Source organism: Mya arenaria, chromosome 9 (assembly GCF_026914265.1).
Source record: "Mya arenaria isolate MELC-2E11 chromosome 9, ASM2691426v1".
NCBI lineage: Eukaryota > Metazoa > Mollusca > Bivalvia > Myida > Myidae > Mya > Mya arenaria.
The window spans coordinates 29,618,072-29,641,500 of record NC_069130.1 but is presented as its reverse complement, the minus strand read 5'-3'; the positions used below and the strand labels follow the sequence as shown (position 1 = coordinate 29,641,500).

The window sequence follows — 23,429 nt, the reverse complement described above, 5'->3', positions numbered from 1 at the left end:
GTGACATGTGGCAAAATTTTGACACCGACGATCGTAGATATATAAAAACATAATATTTCACTTGTCCTTAAAATATATTCCTATGTTATTCACTAATTTAAAAGCATGGTTATGTATCCACGTATTTCTTTTTTTTATAGTTTAAAAGCATGCCAATTGGGTTCAATATGTATTCCACGTCAGCAGTTGTATGTTATATCGGACAGATATTTCGGATGTTTATTACTTAGAATTGCTTTCATGTTTAATGGCATGTTGAATTAAACATTAAATTGATGTATATTTTCATTGCAATTGATAAATCCATCATTAACTATTGTTATTTTCTGGTTGCTTTTAGGACTGAAATGAAGTATGGTATTGTCTTTAGTCAGAATTATGAGTGTTGAGTTAAAAAAGAGGTAAACCTCAGAAGAAAAATGCGCCAAGTGTGGGACTTGAACCCACCGTCAGAACAGTAGTACAGTGTTCTAACCAACTGAGCTAACCAGACGTCTGGTTCTTACCAAAACACACTACACTCCTCCCCTAATTCACCTCTCAGGCTGATTCACACACTCTTGCCTTTTACTTCTGACACCAGTAAAGTAAACCTCAGAGGAAAAGTACCCCAGGGCGGGATCGAACCCTATACCCCCTTAACACCAGCGCAGTGCTCTATCCAACCAAGCTTACCGGGCAGCTGATTCTTACCCCCACACATTACAGTGTATAAGAAGGCAGGGCATTTAAGCAAACAGGCTGAGGATGATTTCATAGCATTATTTCATTACATTATTCATCCATCAGCTGTTATCATTTATGTTCTTTTACACAAATATGTTAATATGTTATTCATATATTTCAGGTAAGTAGTGAATGGCAATGAATAGATGGACATCCATATCTGGGCTTCAGTTGTGAACTATTTCAAAAATGACATTTAGACAAGTGGCAATGGCCAGTGACACTGATACTTATAATTATTTATGATAAATGGCACATGTAACCATGATACGCAAAAATCCTCCAATACCAGCCTGAGAACATAAAATACATTGTGAAGCTTCAGCCAGAAAATGCCGACAAACAGCGAGAAATTAAATCCATTCCACATGGTGGACATGGCCCTGGAGAAGGCGAAACTTCTTCCAGCCACAAATGCCATTATCATCAAGGTAACTTAATTTAGAATACATTGATCTATAATGTACAATTAATTCTGATTAAACACTTGCTTTAGACTAAATACAAGTAAAATTCAGTTGATGTACATCACTTTGTAAGATGCATGTAAATATAAATATATGAATGAAAAAGCATCTTCCAAATTCTAATGCCGCTTTATTTCACAGGAGAGCAGTGATCTAGATGACAAAAAGGGACTGATGAATCCACGGGCCATGTTGTTTCTGGTCATGTGGTACTTCTTCAGCTTCTGTACACTCTTTCTCAACAAGTATATACTCTCCACTCTGCAAGGCGATCCCACACTTCTAGGTGAGAATTAAGTGTTAGAAATTAAAACATTTCTAATATCGAACAGGTCAATAATTTATTAAAAATAAAAAATGTACAAGCATTTGCTATTTGGCTTCATTATTTAAAAATATTAATTTCATTTAATATATGCATTTTGTTATGAATTTTTTTATTGTTCATCTAAAACAAATTAAAACTGATGAATCTATAAGGGAAAACTTAAGTTGTGACAAAAGATTTTTTTTAGGAAATTAATTCAAAATTATGGAAAGACAGCTAAAGATGCACTCTTACTCCCAAATAAAATTTACCACATTTATAACAATTGTTTTAATTTACCAAAAAGGATGAATAAATGTCAAAAACAATGGTTCTTATGAAGGATACCAAGTTTAATTTGAAAGAAAGGTGCATAAAACATGTTTTTTTCTTCCTTATTAAATGATAGAAGATCACAATAAATCTTGTTATCAGTAACTATTTTTTCTATAAATGCAATTTTTAGTAAGTAGCTAAAGGGTTATCACTTAAAACTTATGTTTGTTATATATGTGTATGATTGATTTTGAATAAGAGGGTCACTTTAAATATATACTTTCAATAACTGATAATATTTACACCTCAACTTCCATTCCCTAAATGAACTGCCTTTCGGCAATTGCGTTCATCAATCGATGAACGCAACATCTTCGGATATGTTCGGATCGCAATTCATCGCATAACAATATACATGAAAACTATTGATCTTGTTAGTGTTTGCATTGTGTCAGCAGGTCCCGTAAAATATGAATCAACATTTTAGAAAGTGTTAATTTATTATCTTTTCATTGTATTGTTGCCATTATGTAAAAGTATTGTACTCCACACACTTTGACCAGCCCAATTGCGTTCATACCCCGATAATGACATCAACCCCGCAATTTATTCCTTAAATAACAAATGCTGCTATTTTCCCACTTAAGACTTTTTAATTTTTTCTCTCTATGCTGGGAGCATTACTGAAATGCAAAGTACACTACTTTTACATACATGTAGGAATTGGTGCATGTTTGAAAGCAACCAATTTAAATTATGACCTGCATCAAACTTGATAACTCTGAATTAGTTTGATTGGAGAGTCCCCTACACTTGGTAATTGAGTGGAAACACTGAGCTTAATCCACAACAAGTATTTACATATTTCCAATAAACCTTCCCATTCTCCTACCAGGAGCCATGCAGATGGTGATGACAACAAGTCTAGGGTTTCTCCAGATGTACCTGCCCTTGGGCTTCTACACAAATGTAAACCGTGCAGGCAAACCACCAAATTTCTGGAGAAACATGGTCATTGTAGGAACAATGAGGTACAATAATGGCTCATACAGATAAGGTTAAGGTGTCTTTTAAGGTGTATTTTTAGCTCGACTATTTGAAGAATAAGGAGAGCTTTACTACTCACCCCATTGTCAGCATCACCCCTACAGGGCTCATCCTACACAGAAATTTTAGGGAGAAGTGAGATCAGGGAGGGTGTGGGAGGGGGTTTCCCCCTCCCTCAAGTCAAAACAAAACTAGTCAATATATCAAAACTACTCCTTGGGGAGCTCCTGCTTGGCCAGGTTGTAGGCAGTCTTAAAGAGCTTGACCCCAATCTCGTCAACCTTGGACAGTTTGGCCAGTACAATTTTTTTCATGGGCTCCTTGAACTGCAGAACTGTGTTTTCTAAGGTGGCCATGTGCTAATTGGCTAAAAACACACAGCATTACGTTTCAGGCCTGGGGAATCCCGCAGAAGCCACGTAGAAAGCATGATTACTATTAAACAGAATGCAAAATATCTCATTTATAGAATATTGATGTAAACCGATCAAAGAAAAAATAATAATGAAAGCATTTCTGAAATAAAAACAACAAACCTGGAAGTGTGATTCGCACTTGCCCTTCTCGCTAACTTCGCGGTAATCACACCCAGTTAAGTTCATTTGTCATCAATGCACATCGTTTAAACCGTTATTGTCCTATTTAGCACTAATTGACATTTACACACAACGGCAAGTGTAAATATTAATCCCTTATAATTTTATTACATCGATGACGTGCATGTACACAAATTCAATGTTGCAAACACCTGCCTCGATTGAATAAAACAAGCGTTCTCATTGGCCGAAGTCAATGTAGCAAATTTACTAGGTTTAACACGATTGGCTGTTTGTCAATTGCACTGACAGACGGGAGGCGGAGTCGCTCTGCATTATGACAAGGGGTAGTTTTAAAACGATGTCAGGTGAGAGCGATATTGGTTTTTTGATCTCTGAAAAAGTCGGCGAAGTTGACTTCGCTTTCATCTTAGAAAATAGGGAAGTTGCCGCGGCAGGGCGACTTTATCGCCTAAGTCGCCTGGTAGGATGAGCCCTGCCCTATGTTAAGGTTTTGCGTGTAATCACCTTTAAGTCATTATCACAGCAAATACATTATAAATGTATTGCATTGAAATTTATGCATTGATATGTTTTTCCAACAATCCAACCTACTTTATTAATGTAGTTAGATGACACTATTGTTAATGAAATGCAAGTTATGGGCCTTTATTATTTTATCTTATAAATTCTGGTTTTGGTATTGCATGTAAACACACATAGGTTAATATCTCAAGAACTACTTGATGTATTGCATTAAAACTGTATACAACCGTACGCAAACATCCAACTTACAGAAATATCCAAGTTACATCACTGTATTTTGCATAAATGCAAATTACGGCCCTTTATTGTTAGACTTAGAAATTCTGGTTAAGATTTTGATATATCAGTAACTCCTCAATAAGACTTTTTACAACAGTACCCAATCATTCAACCTACTTAAATAAGCTAGTTTGATAATTGCATATAATGCAAATTTTTGCACTTTATTACTTGACTTAGAAATACTTTAAGGTTTTGTATGTTTCAACATTTAAATCAATAGCTCAGCAAATACATCCTGTATTGCATTGAAACTTTAGACAATGGCTCCCAACCTGTCAACCTTCTTTATTAATCAAGTGAGATTACTCTAATGCAAATGGTATAAATTTTGCCCTTTTATTATTTGACTCAGAAATTCTAGTTAAGGTTTTGCATGTAAGCACATATAAGTCAATCACTCAACACCTACTTGATGTACTGCATTGAAACTTTAACAACAATCCGTGTATGTACCAATGGCAAGGAAAAGAAAGTAGTTGACTGATAAGGTTTGAAGTCCATGTATGTGCTAACGTAAGGATTGAAAGTACCGGTAGTTGACTGTTGAGGTTTGAAGTACATGTATGTGCTAACGGTAAGGATTGAAAGTACCGGTAGTTGACTCTTGAGGTTTAAAGTACATGTATGTGCTAACGGTAAGGATTGAAAGTACCGGTAGTTGACCATTGAGGTTTGAAGTACATGTATGTGCTAACGGTAAGGATTGAAAGTACCGGTAGTTGACCGTTGAGGTTTGAAGTCCATGTATGTGCTAACGGTAAGGATTGAAAGTACCGGTAGTTGACTGTTGAGGTTTGAAGTCCATGTATGTGCTAACGGTAAGGATTGAAAGTACCGGTAGTTTACTGTTGAGGTTTAAAGTACATGTATGTGCTAACGGTAAGGATTGAAAGTACCGGTAGTTGACTGTTGAGGTTTGAAGTACATGTATGTGCTAACGGTAAGGATTGAAAGTGCCAGTAGTTGACTGTTGAGGTTTGAAGTCCATGTATGTGCTAACGGTAAGGATTGAAAGTACCGGTAGTTGACTGTTGAGGTTTGAAGTCCATGTATGTGCTAACGGTAAGGATTGAAAGTACCGGTAGTTGACCGTTGAGGTTTAAAGTACATGTATGTGCTAATGGTAAGGATTGAAAGTACCGGTAGTTGACTGTTGAGGTTTGAAGTCCATGTATGTGCTAACGGTAAGGATTGAAAGTACCGGTAGTTGACTGTTGAGGTTTAAAGTACATGTATGTGCTAACGGTAAGGATTGAAAGTGCCAGTAGTTGACTGTTGAGGTTTGAAGTCCATGTACATGTATGTGCTAACGGTAAGGATTGAAAGTACCGGTAGTTGACTGTTGAGGTTTAAAGTACATGTATGTGCTAACGGTAAGGATTGAAAGTACCGGTAGTTGACTGTTGAGGTTTGAAGTACATGTATGTGCTAACGGTAAGGATTGAAAGTACCGGTAGTTGACCGTTGAGGTTTGAAGTACATGTGTGTGCTAACGGTAAGGATTGAAAGTACCGGTAGTTGACCGTTGAGGTTTGAAGTCCATGTATGTGCTAACGATAAGGATTGAAAGTACCGGTAGTTGACCGTTGAGGTTTGAAGTACATGTATGTGCTAACAGTAAGGATTGAAAGTACCGGTAGTTGACCGTTGAGGTTTGAAGTACATGTATGTGCTAATGGTAAGGATTGAAAGTAACGGTAGTTGACTGTTGAGGTTTGAAGTACATGTATGTGCTAATGGTAAGGATTGAAAGTACCGGTAGTTGACCGTTGAGGTTTGAAGTACATGTATGTGCTAATGGTAAGGATTGAAAGTACCGGTAGTTGACTGTTGAGGTTTGAAGTACATGTATGTGCTAACAGTAAGGATTGAAAGTACCGGTAGTTGACCGTTGAGGTTTGAAGTACATGTATGTGCTAACGGTAAGGATTGAAAGTACCGGTAGTTGACTGTTGAGGTTTGAAGTACATGTATGTGCTAATGGTAAGAACAGAAAGTAGTTGACTGTTGAGGTTTGAAGTACATGTGTGTGCTAATGGTAAGGACAGAAAGTAGTTGACTGTTGAGGTTTGAAGTACATGTGTGTGCTAATTGTAAGGACAGAAAGTAGTTGACTGTTGAGGCTTGAAGTACATGTGTGCGCCAATGGTAAGGACAGAAAGTAGTTGACTGTTGAGGTTTGAAGTACATGTGTGTGCTAATGGTAAGGACAGAAAGTAGTTGACTGTTGAGGTTTGAAGTACATGTGTGTGCTAATGGTAAGGACAGAAAGTAGTTGACTGTTGAGGTTTGAAGTACATGTGTGTGCTAATGGTAAGGACAGAAAGTAGTTGACTGTTGAGGTTTGAAGTACATGTGTGTGCCAATGGTAAGGACAGAAAGTAGTTGACTGTTGAGGTTTGAAGTACATGTGTGTGCCAATGGTAAGGACAGAAAGTAGTTGACTGTTGAGGTTTGAAGTACATGTGTGCGCCAATGGTAAGGGCAGAAAGTAGTTGACTGTTGAGGTTTGAAGTACATGTGTGTGCTAATGGTAAGGACAGAAAGTAGTTGACTGTTGAGGTTTGAAGTACATGTGTGTGCCAATGGTAAGGGCAGAAAGTAGTTGACTGTTGAGGTTTAAAGTACATGTGTGTGCTAATGGTAAGGACAGAAAGTAGTTGACTGTTGAGGTTTGAAGTACATGTGTGTGCCAATGGTAAGGACAGAAAGTAGTTGACTGTTGAGGTTTGAAGTACAGTGTATGTGCCAATGGTAAGGACAGAAAGTAGTTGACTGTTGAGGTTTGAAGTACATGTGTATGTGCTAATGGTAAGGACAGAAAGTAGTTGACTGTTGAGGTTTGAAGTACATGTGTGTGCCAATGGTAAGGACAGAAAGTAGTTGACTGTTGAGGTTTAAAGTACATGTGTGTGCCAATGGTAAGGGCAGAAAGTAGTTGACTGTTGAGGTTTGAAGTACATGTGTGTGCCAATGGTAAGGACAGAAAGTAGTTGACTGTTGAGGTTTAAAGTACATGTGTGTGCCAATGGTAAGGGCAGAAAGTAGTTGACTGTTGAGGTTTAAAGTACATGTGTGTGCCAATGGTAAGGACAGAAAGTAGTTGACTGTTGAGGTTTAAAGTACATGTGTGTGCCAATGGTAAGGACAGAAAGTAGTTGACTGTTGAGGTTTAAAATACATGTGTGTGCCAATGGTAAGGACAGAAAGTAGTTGACTGTTGAGGTTTAAAGTACATGTGTGTGCCAATGGTAAGGACAGAAAGTAGTTGACTGTTGAGGTTTGAAGTACATGTGTGTGCTAATGGTAAGGACAGAAAGTAGTTGACTGTTGAGGTTTGAAGTACATGTGTGTGCCAATGGTAAGGGCAGAAAGTAGTTGACTGTTGAGGTTTGAAGTACATGTGTGTGCTAATGGTAAGGACAGAAAGTAGTTGACTGTTGAGGTTTGAAGTACATGTGTGTGCCAATGGTAAGGACAGAAAGTAGTTGACTGTTGAGGTTTGAAGTACAGTGTATGTGCCAATGGTAAGGACAGAAAGTAGTTGACTGTTGAGGTTTGAAGTACAGTGTATGTGCTAATGGTAAGGACAGAAAGTAGTTGACTGTTGAGGTTTGAAGTACATGTGTGTGCCAATGGTAAGGACAGAAAGTAGTTGACTGTTGAGGTTTAAAGTACATGTGTGTGCCAATGGTAAGGGCAGAAAGTAGTTGACTGTTGAGGTTTAAAGTACATGTGTGTGCCAATGGTAAGGACAGAAAGTAGTTGACTGTTGAGGTTTAAAGTACATGTGTGTGCCAATGGTAAGGACAGAAAGTAGTTGACTGTTGAGGTTTAAAATACATGTGTGTGCCAATGGTAAGGACAGAAAGTAGTTGACTGTTGAGGTTTAAAGTACATGTGTGTGCCAATGGTAAGGACAGAAAGTAGTTGACTGTTGAGGTTTGAAGTACATGTGTGTGCTAATGGTAAGGACAGAAAGTAGTTGACTGTTGAGGTTTGAAGTACATGTGTGTGCCAATGGTAAGGGCAGAAAGTAGTTGACTGTTGAGGTTTGAAGTACATGTGTGTGCTAATGTTAAGGACAGAAAGTAGTTGACTGTTGAGGTTTAAAGTACATGTGTGTGCCAATGGTAAGGACAGAAAGTAGTTGACTGTTGAGGTTTGAAGTACATGTGTGTGCTAATGGTAAGGACAGAAAGTAGTTGACTGTTGAGGTTTGAAGTACATGTGTGTGCCAATGGTAAGGGCAGAAAGTAGTTGACTGTTGAGGTTTGAAGTACATGTGTGTGCTAATGGTAAGGACAGAAAGTAGTTGACTGTTGAGGTTTAAAGTACATGTGTGTGCCAATGGTAAGGACAGAAAGTAGTTGACTGTTGAGGTTTGAAGTACATGTGTGTGCTAATGGTAAGGACAGAAAGTAGTTGACTGTTGAGGTTTGAAGTACATGTGTGTGCCAATGGTAAGGACAGAAAGTAGTTGACTGTTGAGGTTTGAAGTACATGTATGTGCCAATGGCAAGGATAGGTTTGAAGTACATGTGTGTGCCAATGGTAAGGATAGAAAGAAGTTGACTGTTGAGGTTTGAAGTACATGTATGTTCCAATGGTAAGGATTGAAAGTAGTTGACTTGTTGAAGTTGAAATACATGTGTGTGCCAATGGTAAGGACAGAAAGTAGTTGACTGTTGAGGTTTGAAGTACATGTGTGTGCCAATGGTAAGGACAGAAAGTCGTTGACTGTTGAGGTTTGAACTACATGTATGTGCCAATGGTAAGGACAGAAAATAGTTGACTGTTGAGGTTTGAAGTACATGTATGTGCCAATGTTAAGGACAGAAAGTCGTTGACTGTTGAGGTTTGAAGTACATGTATGTGCCAATGGTAAGGATTGAAAATAGTTCACTTGTTGAAGTTGAAGTACATGTATGTGCCAATGGTAAGGACAGAAAGTAGTTGACTTGTTGAGGTTGTACATGTGTGTGCCAATGGTAAGGACAGAAAGTAGTTGACTGTTGAGGTTTGAAGTACATGTGTGTGCCAATGGTTAGGACAGAAAGTCGTTGACTGTTGAGGTTTGAAGTACATGTGTGTGCCAATGGTAAGGACAGAAAGTTGTTGACTGTTGAGGTTTGAAGTACATGTGTGTGCCAATGTTAAGGACAGAAAGTAGTTGACTGTTGAGGTTTGAAGTACATGTGTGTGCTAATGGTAAGGACAGAAAGTAGTTGACTGTTGAGGTTTGAAGTACATGTGTGTGCCAATGTTAAGGACAGAAAGTAGTTGACTGTTGAGGTTTGAAGTACATGTGTGTGCTAATGGTAAGGATAGAAAGTAGTTGACTGTTGAGGTTTAAAGTACATGTGTGTGCTAATGGTAAGGGCAGAAAGTAGTTGACTGTTGAGGTTTAAAGTACATGTGTGTGCTAATGGTAAGGATAGAAAGTAGTTGACTGTTGAGGTTTGAAGTACATGTGTGTGCTAATGTTAAGGACAGAAAGTAGTTGACTGTTGAGGTTTGAAGTACATGTGTGTGCTAATGGTAAGGATAGAAAGTAGTTGACTGTTGAGGTTTAAAGTACATGTGTGTGCTAATGGTAAGGGCAGAAAGTAGTTGACTGTTGAGGTTTGAAGTACATGTGTGCGCCAATGGTAAGGACAGAAAGTAGTTGACTGTTGAGGTTTGAAGTACATGTGTGTGCTAATGGTAAGGACAGAAAGTAGTTGACTGTTGTGGTTTAAAGTACATGTGTGTGCCAATGGTAAGGGCAGAAAGTAGTTGACTGTTGAGGTTTGAAGTACATGTGTGTGCTAATGGTAAGGACAGAAAGTAGTTGACTGTTGAGGTTTAAAGTACATGTGTGTGCCAATGGTAAGGACAGAAAGTAGTTGACTGTTGAGGTTTGAAGTACATGTGTGTGCTAATGGTAAGGACAGAAAGTAGTTGACTGTTGAGGTTTGAAGTACATGTGTGTGCTAATGGTAAGGGCAGAAAGTAGTTGACTGTTGATGTTTAAAGTACATGTGTGTGCCAATGGTAAGGACAGAAAGTAGTTGACTGTTGAGGTTTGAAGTACATGTGTGTGCTAATGGTAAGGATAGAAAGTAGTTGACTGTTGAGGTTTGAAGTACATGTGTGTGCTAATGGTAAGGGCAGAAAGTAGTTGACTGTTGAGGTTTAAAGTACATGTGTGTGCCAATGGTAAGGATAGAAAGTAGTTGACTGTTGAGGTTTGAAGTACATGTGTGTGCCAATGGTAAGGACAGAAAGTAGTTGACTGTTGAGGTTTGAAGTACATGTGTGTGCCAATGGTAAGGACAGAAAGTAGTTGACTGTTGAGGTTTGAAGTACATGTGTGTGCCAATGGTAAGGACAGAAAGTAGTTGACTGTTGAGGTTTGAAGTACATGTGTGCGCCAATGGTAAGGGCAGAAAGTAGTTGACTGTTGAGGTTTGAAGTACATGTGTGCGCCAATGGTAAGGGCAGAAAGTAGTTGACTGTTGAGGTTTAAAGTACATGTGTGCGCCAATGGTAAGGACAGAAAGTAGTTGACTGTTGAGGTTTGAAGTACATGTGTGCGCCAATGGTAAGGGCAGAAAGTAGTTGACTGTTGAGGTTTGAAGTACATGTGTGTGCCAATGGTAAGGGCAGAAAGTAGTTGACTGTTGAGGTTTGAAGTACATGTGTGTGCCAATGGTAAGGACAGAAAGTAGTTGACTGTTGAGGTTTGAAGTACATGTGTGTGCTAATGGTAAGGACAGAAAGTAGTTGACTGTTGAGGTTTAAAGTACATGTGTGTGCCAATGTTAAGGACAGAAAGTAGTTGACTGTTGAGGTTTGAAGTACATGTGTGTGCCAATGTTAAGGACAGAAAGTAGTTGACTGTTGAGGTTTGAAGTACATGTGTGTGCTAATGGTAAGGATAGAAAGTAGTTGACTGTTGAGGTTTAAAGTACATGTGTGTGCTAATGGTAAGGATAGAAAGTAGTTGACTGTTGAGGTTTGAAGTACATGTGTGTGCTAATGTTAAGGACAGAAAGTAGTTGACTGTTGAGGTTTGAAGTACATGTGTGTGCTAATGGTAAGGATAGAAAGTAGTTGACTGTTGAGGTTTAAAGTACATGTGTGTGCTAATGGTAAGGGCAGAAAGTAGTTGACTGTTGAGGTTTGAAGTACATGTGTGCGCCAATGGTAAGGACAGAAAGTAGTTGACTGTTGAGGTTTGAAGTACATGTGTGTGCTAATGGTAAGGACAGAAAGTAGTTGACTGTTGTGGTTTAAAGTACATGTGTGTGCCAATGGTAAGGGCAGAAAGTAGTTGACTGTTGAGGTTTGAAGTACATGTGTGTGCTAATGGTAAGGACAGAAAGTAGTTGACTGTTGAGGTTTAAAGTACATGTGTGTGCTAATGGTAAGGACAGAAAGTAGTTGACTGTTGAGGTTTGAAGTACATGTGTGTGCTAATGGTAAGGGCAGAAAGTAGTTGACTGTTGAGGTTTAAAGTACATGTGTGTGCCAATGGTAAGGACAGAAAGTAGTTGACTGTTGAGGTTTGAAGTACATGTGTGTGCCAATGGTAAGGATAGAAAGTAGTTGACTGTTGAGGTTTGAAGTACATGTGTGTGCTAATGGTAAGGGCAGAAAGTAGTTGACTGTTGAGGTTTAAAGTACATGTGTGTGCCAATGGTAAGGATAGAAAGTAGTTGACTGTTGAGGTTTGAAGTACATGTGTGTGCCAATGGTAAGGACAGAAAGTAGTTGACTGTTGAGGTTTGAAGTACATGTGTGTGCCAATGGTAAGGACAGAAAGTAGTTGACTGTTGAGGTTTGAAGTACATGTGTGTGCCAATGGTAAGGACAGAAAGTAGTTGACTGTTGAGGTTTGAAGTACATGTGTGCGCCAATGGTAAGGGCAGAAAGTAGTTGACTGTTGAGGTTTGAAGTACATGTGTGCGCCAATGGTAAGGGCAGAAAGTAGTTGACTGTTGAGGTTTAAAGTACATGTGTGCGCCAATGGTAAGGACAGAAAGTAGTTGACTGTTGAGGTTTGAAGTACATGTGTGCGCCAATGGTAAGGGCAGAAAGTAGTTGACTGTTGAGGTTTGAAGTACATGTGTGTGCCAATGGTAAGGGCAGAAAGTAGTTGACTGTTGAGGTTTGAAGTACATGTGTGTGCCAATGGTAAGGACAGAAAGTAGTTGACTGTTGAGGTTTGAAGTACATGTGTGCGCCAATGGTAAGGGCAGAAAGTAGTTGACTGTTGAGGTTTGAAGTACATGTGTGTGCCAATGGTAAGGGCAGAAAGTAGTTGACTGTTGAGGTTTAAAGTACATGTGTGTGCCAATGGTAAGGACAGAAAGTAGTTGACTGTTGAGGTTTGAAGTACATGTGTGTGCCAATGTTAAGGGCAGAAAGTAGTTGACTGTTGAGGTTTGAAGTACATGTGTGTGCTAATGGTAAGGACAGAAAGTAGTTGACTGTTGAGGTTTGAAGTACATGTATGTGCCAATGGTAAGGGCAGAAAGTAGTTGACTGTTGAGGTTTGAAGTACATGTGTGTGCCAATGTTAAGGACAGAAAGTAGTTGACTGTTGAGGTTTAAAGTACATGTGTGTGCTAATGGTAAGGACAGAAAGTAGTTGACTGTTGAGGTTTGAAGTACATGTGTGTGCTAATGGATAGGACAGAAAGTAGTTGACTGTTGTGGTTTGAAGTACATGTGTGTGCCAATGTTAAGGACAGAAAGTAGTTGACTGTTGAGGTTTGAAGTACATGTGTGTGCTAATGGTAAGGACAGAAAGTAGTTGACTGTTGAGGCTTGAAGTACATGTGTGTGCCAATGTTAAGGACAGAAAGTAGTTGACTGTTGAGGTTTAAAGTACATGTGTGTGCTAATGTTAAGGGCAGAAAGTAGTTGACTGTTGAGGTTTGAAGTACATGTGTGTGCCAATGTTAAGGACAGAAAGTAGTTGACTGTTGAGGTTTAAAGTACATGTGTGTGCCAATGTTAAGGACAGAAAGTAGTTGACTGTTGAGGTTTGAAGTACATGTGTGTGCCAATGTTAAGGACAGAAAGTAGTTGACTGTTGAGGTTTGAAGTACATGTGTGTGCTAATGTTAAGGACAGAAAGTCGTTGACTGTTGTGGTTTGAAGTACATAAAGGTGCCAATTTTCCATTAAATCAAGTCGAGTATTAAATCACCGACTGATGGAAATAAAGACAAAATATGTCTCATAACAAGTAAATAATGTTCAAGCATTGAGCCTTTTTTATTATTCTGTTTTATACAGCTGCCTTGACTTTTGTTTTTGCAGATTTTCCACTGTTGTTCTTGGACTTGTGGCCTTGAAGTTTGTAGCAGTATCTTTCACAGAGACGGTGAAAAGTTCTGCACCAATATTTACTGTGGGGATCTCATACATGATGTTGGGCGAATATACAGGATTATTTACCATGATGTCTCTTGTGCCAATTATGTTTGGACTGGGGCTTTGCTCAACTTATGAACTCAGTTTTAATATAGAGGGATTTTTAGCGGCTCTTGCCACAAATATTACTGAATGGTGAGAAGTTTATATTTTGGAATTAGTTATTTAAGAAATTTTGTTTAAAAATGGAGTAAAACTTAAACTAATAAAAAATGATTTAGATAGTATGTGTATGAGTACCGGTGTGTGCATTTATTGTCACTACACAATTTATATACAGTCTAACAGCCATTCTTGAGAAATATTTTATTTTAACATGTTAGTAAAACATGTACAGTCAAACTCCATTGCCATTGGCTTAAACTTGCTTGGCTCGAGTTCCTCATTGGCTCAAACTGGATATAAAGGACCGATTTCTTTATACTGAATATAAGCATTCCCACTTAGCTCGAGTTTTCCGATGCTCGAGGTATTTTTCACTGGTCCCCAGGAGGTAAAGCCAACGGGGCTTGACTGTACTGTAATTTGTAAGAAGAATGTGAGTATTTTCCAATTAAGATAACATTTTTGAAAAAAGAGGGCACACAGATTTGCAGACAAAGTCACAGTCAAGATGATTATGAAACTTTGTTTCATGTAGTAACTTAATTTGACTGTCTTGAGCTAGGACCATGATACTTAAGTGGTATGTTGTGCTTGACCAGTAGATGACCCCTAATCTTATTGAAATCAATAGTCAAGGTCATGGTCAATAGTTTACAAAATCTTTGTCCACCCAAGAACTTGAGAACTGATAGACCTAGGACCATGACACTTTAGTCATATGTTGCCCATGACCAATAAATGATTCGTATTGCTTATAAGGTCAAAGGTTAAAGCCACTTAGATGACCCCTATTGTAGATGGTCAAGGTCACAAATCTTATGAGAACTTTTTCTGTAGATCACTTCATTTTCATTGAAAAGTTGGTGCAACCATTATCAATGCATTTCATCTTTAACACCTTGATCCATTCTTCCATGTTTCTGGCATAAATGCACTCAGTGGGGCATAATGTTTTACAAGCATCTCTTGTTTATAATGTATTTGTCTAATGAGATTTATTTGTGTTTAATAAAATTGCTCTTTGTTTCTCTATCATTTCAGTTTACAGAATGTATATTCAAAACTGCTTATAAGTGGTGAAAAGTACAGATATACGTAAGTAGTAATGATATAATTTTCAGGTGTTCATTTTGTTTGAAAGAGGGTGTACATGACAGTGTTTGAGTGTGTGGGATTAAGACCCCCAGCTGTGTTAAGGTCCTTTATCTCTGTGGAATTTGTTTTTAAAGCCAAGTATATACATTTCAACTAATTCTTTCTATTCCTTAATAAAAAGTCTTGTTAAGACACATTTCTCAAATGTACGATAGTCAGAAGTTGAATTGTCTTATTCCTGATTCCTAGTACATGTAATAAACTTCATTGTCACTGCTAAAACTGATTTTATGATCTTTTCACAGGCCTGCTGAACTTCAGTTTTTCACCAGTATATCGTCTGTGATAGTACAAATCCCAGCATGTGTATTTATGATCGACTTCCAGAAGGCGCGGAACACCATGGATATTACTATTCTCACGGCATTCATCATCAATGGAGTCTTCTTCCACTTCCAAAGTATATCTGCGTATGTCCTCATGGGATATATCTCTCCGGTTACTCATAGGTGAGCAGTTTAAAATGCTTTGATTTAAAAAAAAAAAATCTGCGCTAAAATATGACTTGAAACAGAACATGATGATGATGATGATGATGATGATGATGATGATGATGATGATGATGATGGTTTATCTTCTTTATTTCAGTGTTGCTAACACAGTGAAACGAGCATTCCTTATATGGCTGTCAGTAATAGTGTTCTCTAACCCTGTGACGTTCCTTAGTGGTCTGGGAACTATTGTAGTGACAATCGGCGTGCTGTGTTATACAAAAGCCAAACAAATAGACGGTGTTCGTCTTGCTTTGAAGATGGCTAAGGATCAAGAAATACCAGTGCATGTACATAGCTCAGGTGCTAAAAAATTATCAGTTGATAAATCTTGATTTGGTTTAAATTAGATGGGTTTATATATATAATTATGTAATTATTATTAAGCAGGTATTTTGTTAACTGCTTGGTTACTGCTGTAAAGAACCTCTGTCTCCATCTAGATGAATCTGCCTCTTTTTCAGCTTACAACACTCTGATAGTTTTATAGCTTAAACATGTTTAATTTTAGTCACCGGTAAAATAACCCTTATTCATGTTCCCGCTATCCGTATGTGTAATGGCTTTTCAAAATCAACCTTATTTAATATTTGATATCATCACACTGTTGCAAATTCCATGACTTAAAATGGCCTTTTTTAAATGAAATGGACTTCGATTTATTAAACCCTTCTCAGGAATACTTATGAAAAAAAAAATGTTTGCATCAACAAATTATGTGTTGTTATATAATACACTTAAAGCTTTTCTTGATGTACAGGGGGGCACAATGTTGATTTTAATGAATTCATATTCAATTACAAAATATAGGGAAATATTTGAGATATTAAGACATTTTATGTTATTAAAGGTTCAATTTCCATATGAATAATAGACAAATTTATACAGATAGTGACTGAGGTTCTTATGTGCGCTGCAAATGTTATACTAATTTGTTTTATTTTGCCAGATGATGTTAAGAATGTTATACAGCAATGTGTGATATTCAAACTTTTGCATAATTTACATATGAGCAAATCCTTAATGAATATAAACATTATTCTGTTGTAAATCCATTTGAATTGATCTACATTGATAATCCTGATTGTTTGCAGGGATGTCTTTGAATGAGCCTATTCTGAAAACCAGTGATTTAAGACGGCTTACAAATGATCAGATCCCAACTTATCATAATTTAGTTCAAAAATTGATGTTTTATGGAACTTTTGGCAGTTTAACCAAACATTTGAGATCTGTTATATTGTATATTATCTAAAATGACTGAATTGAAGGCATTGCACCATGATGCCCAAAACAGCCAATTCTGAGACATGTGTTTTTAAAGTGTCAAAGTTGAAACTCTGTGAGAGTGCAGCTGAAGAATGTTCATGGTGAAATTAAAATATAAATAAAAAGTGATTTTAGAATAAAAGAATGTATATTCAATAACATAAATGAAAATAATAAGCATTTTTTGCTAATTGTCTGGTGTTTTGGAAAAACATGTTATATAAATGTTTGCAAGTGTCTTATCACATACATTTACAGGAACATTAATTACTAGGCCACAACAATTTTTTTTTATTATTTCGAAGTAAGAATAAATTATGACAATGCCATTGGCTATTTATAGATTTAACAGACGTTTACATCACAATGATAATAATGTTTGTTATTTATAGATTTATCAGAGGTTCACATCACATTGATAACAATGTTTATTATTTATAGATTTATCTGAGGTTCACATCACAATGAAGAGTGAGTAAACTAGAAGATAGCGCAAAGTTTAAGCCTCCATATGACATGCTTGGTCTGTGATATACATGTATATATGACAATGTAGCTACCAACACTGGGTGTGTATTTCCATGTATTTGATATTTAAATCTGACTAAATATTTTTCTTAATTAATATGTTTTCTTAATTTAAACTTGTCAATGAAAGTCAATGGAATTTCACACTCTACTTCAACACTTTTTACGTTGAATAACAAGAAAATTAAACCCTTAATTGCCATGGGACATCCATTTTCAATTTTGACAATATTAAAATTTAGAAAAAACAACATCATTGAGTTGTATCTTGATTTGAATTTTGATGACTTAATGTCTTAGCTAATCCAAAGTACCTAACAATGACTTTGTAAATTTTCATAAATCATTGCACTTCTTTGCACCATATAAATTTGTATAAAAGACTGGGTTTGGGCTGGTTTTAAAAAAGTGGGTATTGTTTCAGTTCTGTCAACAGTTTAATGAGGTTGTGAATGATGTAACATTTTAGTTCATTAGTTACATTTTTTGAACAAAAGAATGGATTGATGCATTCTGTGTTTAAAGTGCTTATTTTTCTTCTAGTATTTTTTTTTATCAAACCCCCCCCCCCCACTTAATGGAGGGTATAGGCTAGTAAGAATAAATCAAATAATATTTGATAAAATTTAAAGCTTACTATGTGAAGTGAAGTATTCTAGGTGCACTATTCTAATTACTTTGCTAGATATATAACAAAGCTTCAGCTACAGCTTCAATATTTTGTATTTAATTCATAAGGCAGTGACCTACTGTCTGTTATTATATACAAACACAGAAAATTGAATATTACAAAATGATGAGCCATTCCTTTGCCCTGTACAGTCTGCAGGGGCAATAAGGAACATTTACAGTTAAAGCTGTTTTCTTTCTAAGCATTCTTTTATATCAGTGTGTGTATACCACGTGATAAATTGCGTCATAAATGCTATGTCGGAAGGCAATATTTTGATTTGAAAAATCATTTAAACTAAGATAACTTCAAGATTTCTTCACCATTTTAAATGCAACATAGCCCAGTCTACGCCGCTTTCGGAGCCCTGCCTTCGGTCTTTTACCATAGTTTGATTGAGAGTTTAGTTTCTTAAAACACTTCGAAAAATCTTTTCACAATACGGCTGTCTGACGGAGCACTGTCAATACATTATTCTGGAAACAGGTTTGTCAAAGTGTTTGATTAAACTAATGACCTTATCAAATTTCGGTAATGAAACAAATGTGGGGCTCTTTAAGCTTTTTAGACTGCCCTTTGTTTCATTTAAAATGGAGTTGTAAAAGAAAAGTTATCTTTGATTTAACTCTTCATTTTAGGCAAAATGTTGCCTTCCAACGTAGCATTATGACGTAATTTATCACGTGGTATACACACATTGTTATATGCTGTTATTAAACTTTTATAAGAAGACTACTATGTGAAGCATATTACCAAATACAACAGCTGAAAGTTAATTGTGTAATTACCGAAAATGGTTTCTGATTAAAAATGCATACAGACTACGGTATGTCTATTTCCCTTCTTCTGCTACCATGGGACTAGGTGATATATGTTTACACTGCTTTACACTGCTTATGCACAAAACTGCAGACTTCTTGAATTTTCACCTAATATTTATTGGTTGTTTTTGATGATTTTTGTTAAAATGTTTTTGTGTGTCTACATAAGATTTAAAAAGATTGAGTTTTTGTTTTTGTTTTGTTTTAGCATTATAGTTTTAGTTGATTTTTAAGTCTCTATGAAAGTTTATCATTCAAGTGTCGTTAAGTGTTTAGTGGTCAGCATTATATATTGTTAAATGAGAAGGCAGTATTCAAGTTTTTAAATACATTTATTTCAGTAAATCAGCAGTCAGCCGTTATTGATTATAATTGAATGAAGCAGTAGATATAAACACTAGCTGGCTGTGGGTAGTTTACACAATTAAATTTTGACCTCTGAAAAACTTCAATCTTTAACCATTATATGACGTTTAAAATTATTTTATTACTGACAAAACGATCAATAGGAAATTAAATGTTGATTAATTTAAAAATACTCTCTCATTGGCTGGAAATGATATCAACCATTATGACATTTTAAATCCATAGTATTTTTCTTATGCTTTTTAACAGTTAGACCTCTTGTTTGATCTTTACATCAATAGCTGTACTTGAAGCTCATCTGAGAAAGGGTAAGGCGATTGGATTTGGTCACTTTCCATTGTTGTCCTTCCCTCCATCATCCACATTTTTTTAAGAGGAAAGATCCTTGGATGGTTTTCAAACTCTTTTAAAAAGAGGTATCCTGCAGGTTCCGGTTGCCATCTCCTCAGAAACTGCTGGCCTGAGTTCAAAATAAATTCACAGAAATAGTTCTTAGCCTTAAGTGTCCCTCTATCTATTCCTTCAAGCCATCTGGGTTCATTAAAAACATGGCTGCCAGATGGCAAGGCTAGTTTTCACTATGTGGAAAACTTGAAAAATCTCCTCAGAAACCGCCTACCAGATTTCTTAATAAATTCACAGAAATGTTCTTCAAATGAAACTCTTCCCAACCATTTTGGTTTGTACAAAAACATGGCTGCCATTTCATTTTATGACTTCATGAAAATCTTTGAAAACACCACTCATATGAGTATATTTTTATTACAGAAATGTTACCCTCCATCAAGTTCCTTCAAGTGATGTTAGCCTGTTAAAACACATTGCTGCCAGGTCACTTTATATAGACTTACAGGAAAATCTTCTTTCTAAACTGTAAGGATTAGGGCGTAGATGTTTGGCATGTAGCATTGCCTAGTGGTTATCAACTATTTGTTTAAATCATGTTTCTGTGGTCACTTGTTTCAAGAATCTTGTTTTCAAAAACTGCACTGCCCAGAGCCGAGATATTTACTTGGTTAAGTAGTCCTTTACCATCTTTCTTTAAATCACTAAAGCAACCATCACTTTCCTAAGCAGCCTTAGACATCCATTGTAACCACAAACACTGGCAACATTTTTTCTTAGTGATCTATGACTTTCTTTGCACCAGCTTGTTTCCCTAGCAACCATATCTGCCCTTATCAATCATGGACCTCCTTAGTAACCAACAACTTCCCAAGCAACCACTAGTTTTTTAAGCATGACTACCTCGACTTACCTCCTTAGCACCAATACTTTGTCTTAACAATCAAAGGTTGTCAAAGCTTGTCCGAGTGATAACTGAAAATGCCTAGACCTATGGTCATCAAACTTGATTTGGAGGTAGGGCCTGACCAGTAGATAACCCAGATTGATTTTAGGAGTCAGCCGGCAAAAGGTCAAGGTCACAGTGACCATTACCGTGAAAAGGTTAACACAGATTCTCAGAGTGATAACACTAAAACACTAAAATGCCTAGACCTATTTTCATCAAAATTGACATGGAGGCTGGGCTTGACCAGTAGATGATCCCTATTGGTTAATGGGATCATTGGGTACAAGGTTAAGATCACGGTGACCTTGAATGATAAAAAGTTGTCCGAAAGATAACTTGACAATGCCTGCACCCATGGCCCTCACACTTGACTTGGGGGTTGGGCCTGACCAGTAGATGACCCTTTGATTTTAGGGATCATCAGGTCAAAGGTCAAGGTCACAGTGACTTTGGATGCAAAAAGCTATATGTCAATAACTCGACAATGCCTGCACCCATGGCCCTCAAACTTGACAATTGGGTTTGGGGTGACCAGTTGATGACCCCTATGGATTTTTAGGTCATGCATATATCATATAATCCTGACAACATAGCGCTCATGTTTAAATACATTTATACTTAATTTATTGATCAGAAGCATATCTGTTATAAATGTTGAGATGGTCCAAGTGTGAATAACAATCAAGCTGTGATGATTACTAGTATTACTTTTAGTCAATCATTGAACATATTGTAGAAAAATGCATCATTTCATGCAATACAATATATTTAAGCTTTGCAAATTGTCTTTGGCATGTTCACAATTTTTTATTTTTTTTAAAGATGATTTTTACCTCACCTGAGCACAAGGTGCTCAGCGTGATATATTGTGATTGGGTGATTTTCTGTCATCATCAACATTTTCCTTCAAACAACTTCTCATTCTTAAACACTTAAAAAAAATCAAGCAAACTTCACAGGAATGTTCTGTGTATGGACCTCCAGATTCTCCAATAAAAGGGGTACCATGCAGAACTCTGGTTGCCATGGCAGCTGAAAGAACAATCTTTGAAAACCTTCTTTGCCCGATTTCAGAAATGTTCCAAAGGTGAACCTGTATCAAATTCATTCACCCCATATGATTTTTAAAAAAAATGGCTGCAAGGGGCCTGGGCAATTTTTCACTTTGTCTATAAAATAACTAGTTGATTTGGAGATCTGTATGAAAGTCAAAAATCTCCACAGAATCCCTCAGCTGGAAATGAGCCTTAGGTCACCCTCTATAAAACTTCTTCACCCCTAGTTCATTTGTAAAAAAACAATGGTTGCCAGGGAGCGTTTTTTTTTTACTATATGTCTATATGGAAAAGTTTGAAAATCTTCTCAGACTCTGCTGGCCTGATTTTAAAATAATTTCAAAGAAATGTTCCTTAGGTGATTCTCTATTAAATTCCTTCACCTCATGTTTATTCACAAATAAAATATGGTTGCATGGTTACTTACAGGCAGGCGGGCGTTTGGGCGGATGACATCCTATATTTGTCTGATCAATCTCTTTAGAACCTTTTGTCCAATCATGTCCAAATTTATTCAGATTATGAATGGGCATAATATCTTGGACAAGTTTGATATCCAGCCATATTGCTTAAGTCATTCCAGAGTTATCGCCTTTTAATTATAGAAATTACCTAAAATAGGTCTTGTCAGATTACTACCTATAAAGCCTTTGTCCTTTCATTACCAAATTTGGTCAGAATGTATATGGGCATTATATATTGGACAAGTTCAATAATCAGCCATATCGCTCTAGTCACTAAAGAGTTACCACCCTTTAAATATAGAAAATACCTTACATTGTTCTTGTCCAATCAATAAATTTAAAAACCTTTGTCCAATCATCACCAAATTTGGTCAGAATATATTGGCATAATATCTCTGATGAGTTTAATAACCAGCCAAACACTAAAATCACCCCAGAGATAGCACTTTAATAATAGAAATGTCTAGAACGCCATTTACGTTTCATTTACGTTTTACTCCGGTGAGTGATATAGGGCTATCTTGGCCCTCTTGTTGAATGTGTTCTGTTGCAGCTGACAACCTGCATGTATATTTTACCAAATTGAGTATTTTCTGTCACAGTCTTGCAGTCTAGCTCTCTGTTGAACTTTTGATGATGTGTTATTATTAAAACTTGAATTTTATTCCCTTTTCACACAACATAATAATTTGATGATTGACCTTATAGGGAAACACGATTTTGAGTTATGTTGGAAATGATCACCCTGCTACTCTGTGTAACTGTATGATATACATGTAATTATAGGTGATTGTAAATAAATTATTGTGATGCAAGCAACATTTAAACATTTAAACTATGAATTATAGGACATGAATAAATAAATTCTAAAAAAGAAGTTGGTATATTTTTTTTAATAGCACCAAAAGACCAAAATGCGATATCCGTTTAAAACTTATTTTTATACATGTATAACAGATTCTTATACATGTATAACAGATTCTTTTCGAAAAGGAACTGATCTTGGCAAAAATATACCAAAATGGATCTTCTGAGAAAACCTGATTTATGTTGATCGTGAGCACCTGCATTCTAGTTAGCTCTACTGGCCAAAGGCCAGAATAGCTTATGCGATGGTAATGTGTACATAGTATGTGCGTCCGTGCGTCTGTAAACAATTGCTTGTGAACACAATACAGTCTTCAGTTTTGATTGTATCTCGATGAAACTTGTTCAGTATCTAGATATCCATTAGAGCCTTACGAAAACCAGCCAGGTCCGCCCATGCCAGCCTGTATTATGGGTCTTGAAAGTATAAAAAAATGCTATTTTTAGCCAAGTCTATTTTTAGCCAAGTTTACATGAGCGAAGTCTATTTTAAGCCAAGTTAACATGTAAAGTCACAATTGCTTGTCAAGGTTTGTTAAAATTATGCCCCTGGGGCCCTTGATAGTATAAAAAAATGCTATTGTGTAAACACTAGCTTGTGAACACGATACAGTCTTCAGTTTTGATTGTATCTCAATGAAACTTGTACAGTATTTAGATATCCATAAGAGCTCGGTTGCTTTCGAAAACCAGCGAGATCTGCCCATGCATGCCTAGATTATGGGCCT

General features: G+C 36.7%; 1 protein-coding gene across 3 annotated transcripts; it reads left to right on the top strand.

The window, feature by feature from the left end:
- Positions 1-22,679, top strand: LOC128202766 (solute carrier family 35 member E2A-like). Of its 3 annotated transcripts, none has more exons than XM_052903901.1 (9): positions 1-33; positions 848-1,157; positions 1,335-1,479; positions 2,672-2,807; positions 13,503-13,751; positions 14,763-14,816; positions 15,122-15,325; positions 15,465-15,670; positions 17,078-22,679. In XM_052903901.1, the coding sequence occupies exons 2-9, from the start codon at positions 1,059-1,061 to the stop codon at positions 17,113-17,115; spliced, it is 1,131 nt and encodes a 376-aa protein (XP_052759861.1). In that variant the 5' UTR covers positions 1-33; positions 848-1,058; the 3' UTR covers positions 17,116-22,679. The 3 variants fall into 3 exon arrangements, with proteins under 3 accessions (XP_052759861.1, XP_052759860.1, XP_052759862.1); XM_052903900.1 differs by having other exon boundaries at positions 8-108; XM_052903902.1 differs by lacking the exon at positions 1-33 and adding an exon at positions 92-188.
- The last annotated feature ends 750 nt before the right edge of the window (positions 22,680-23,429 follow it).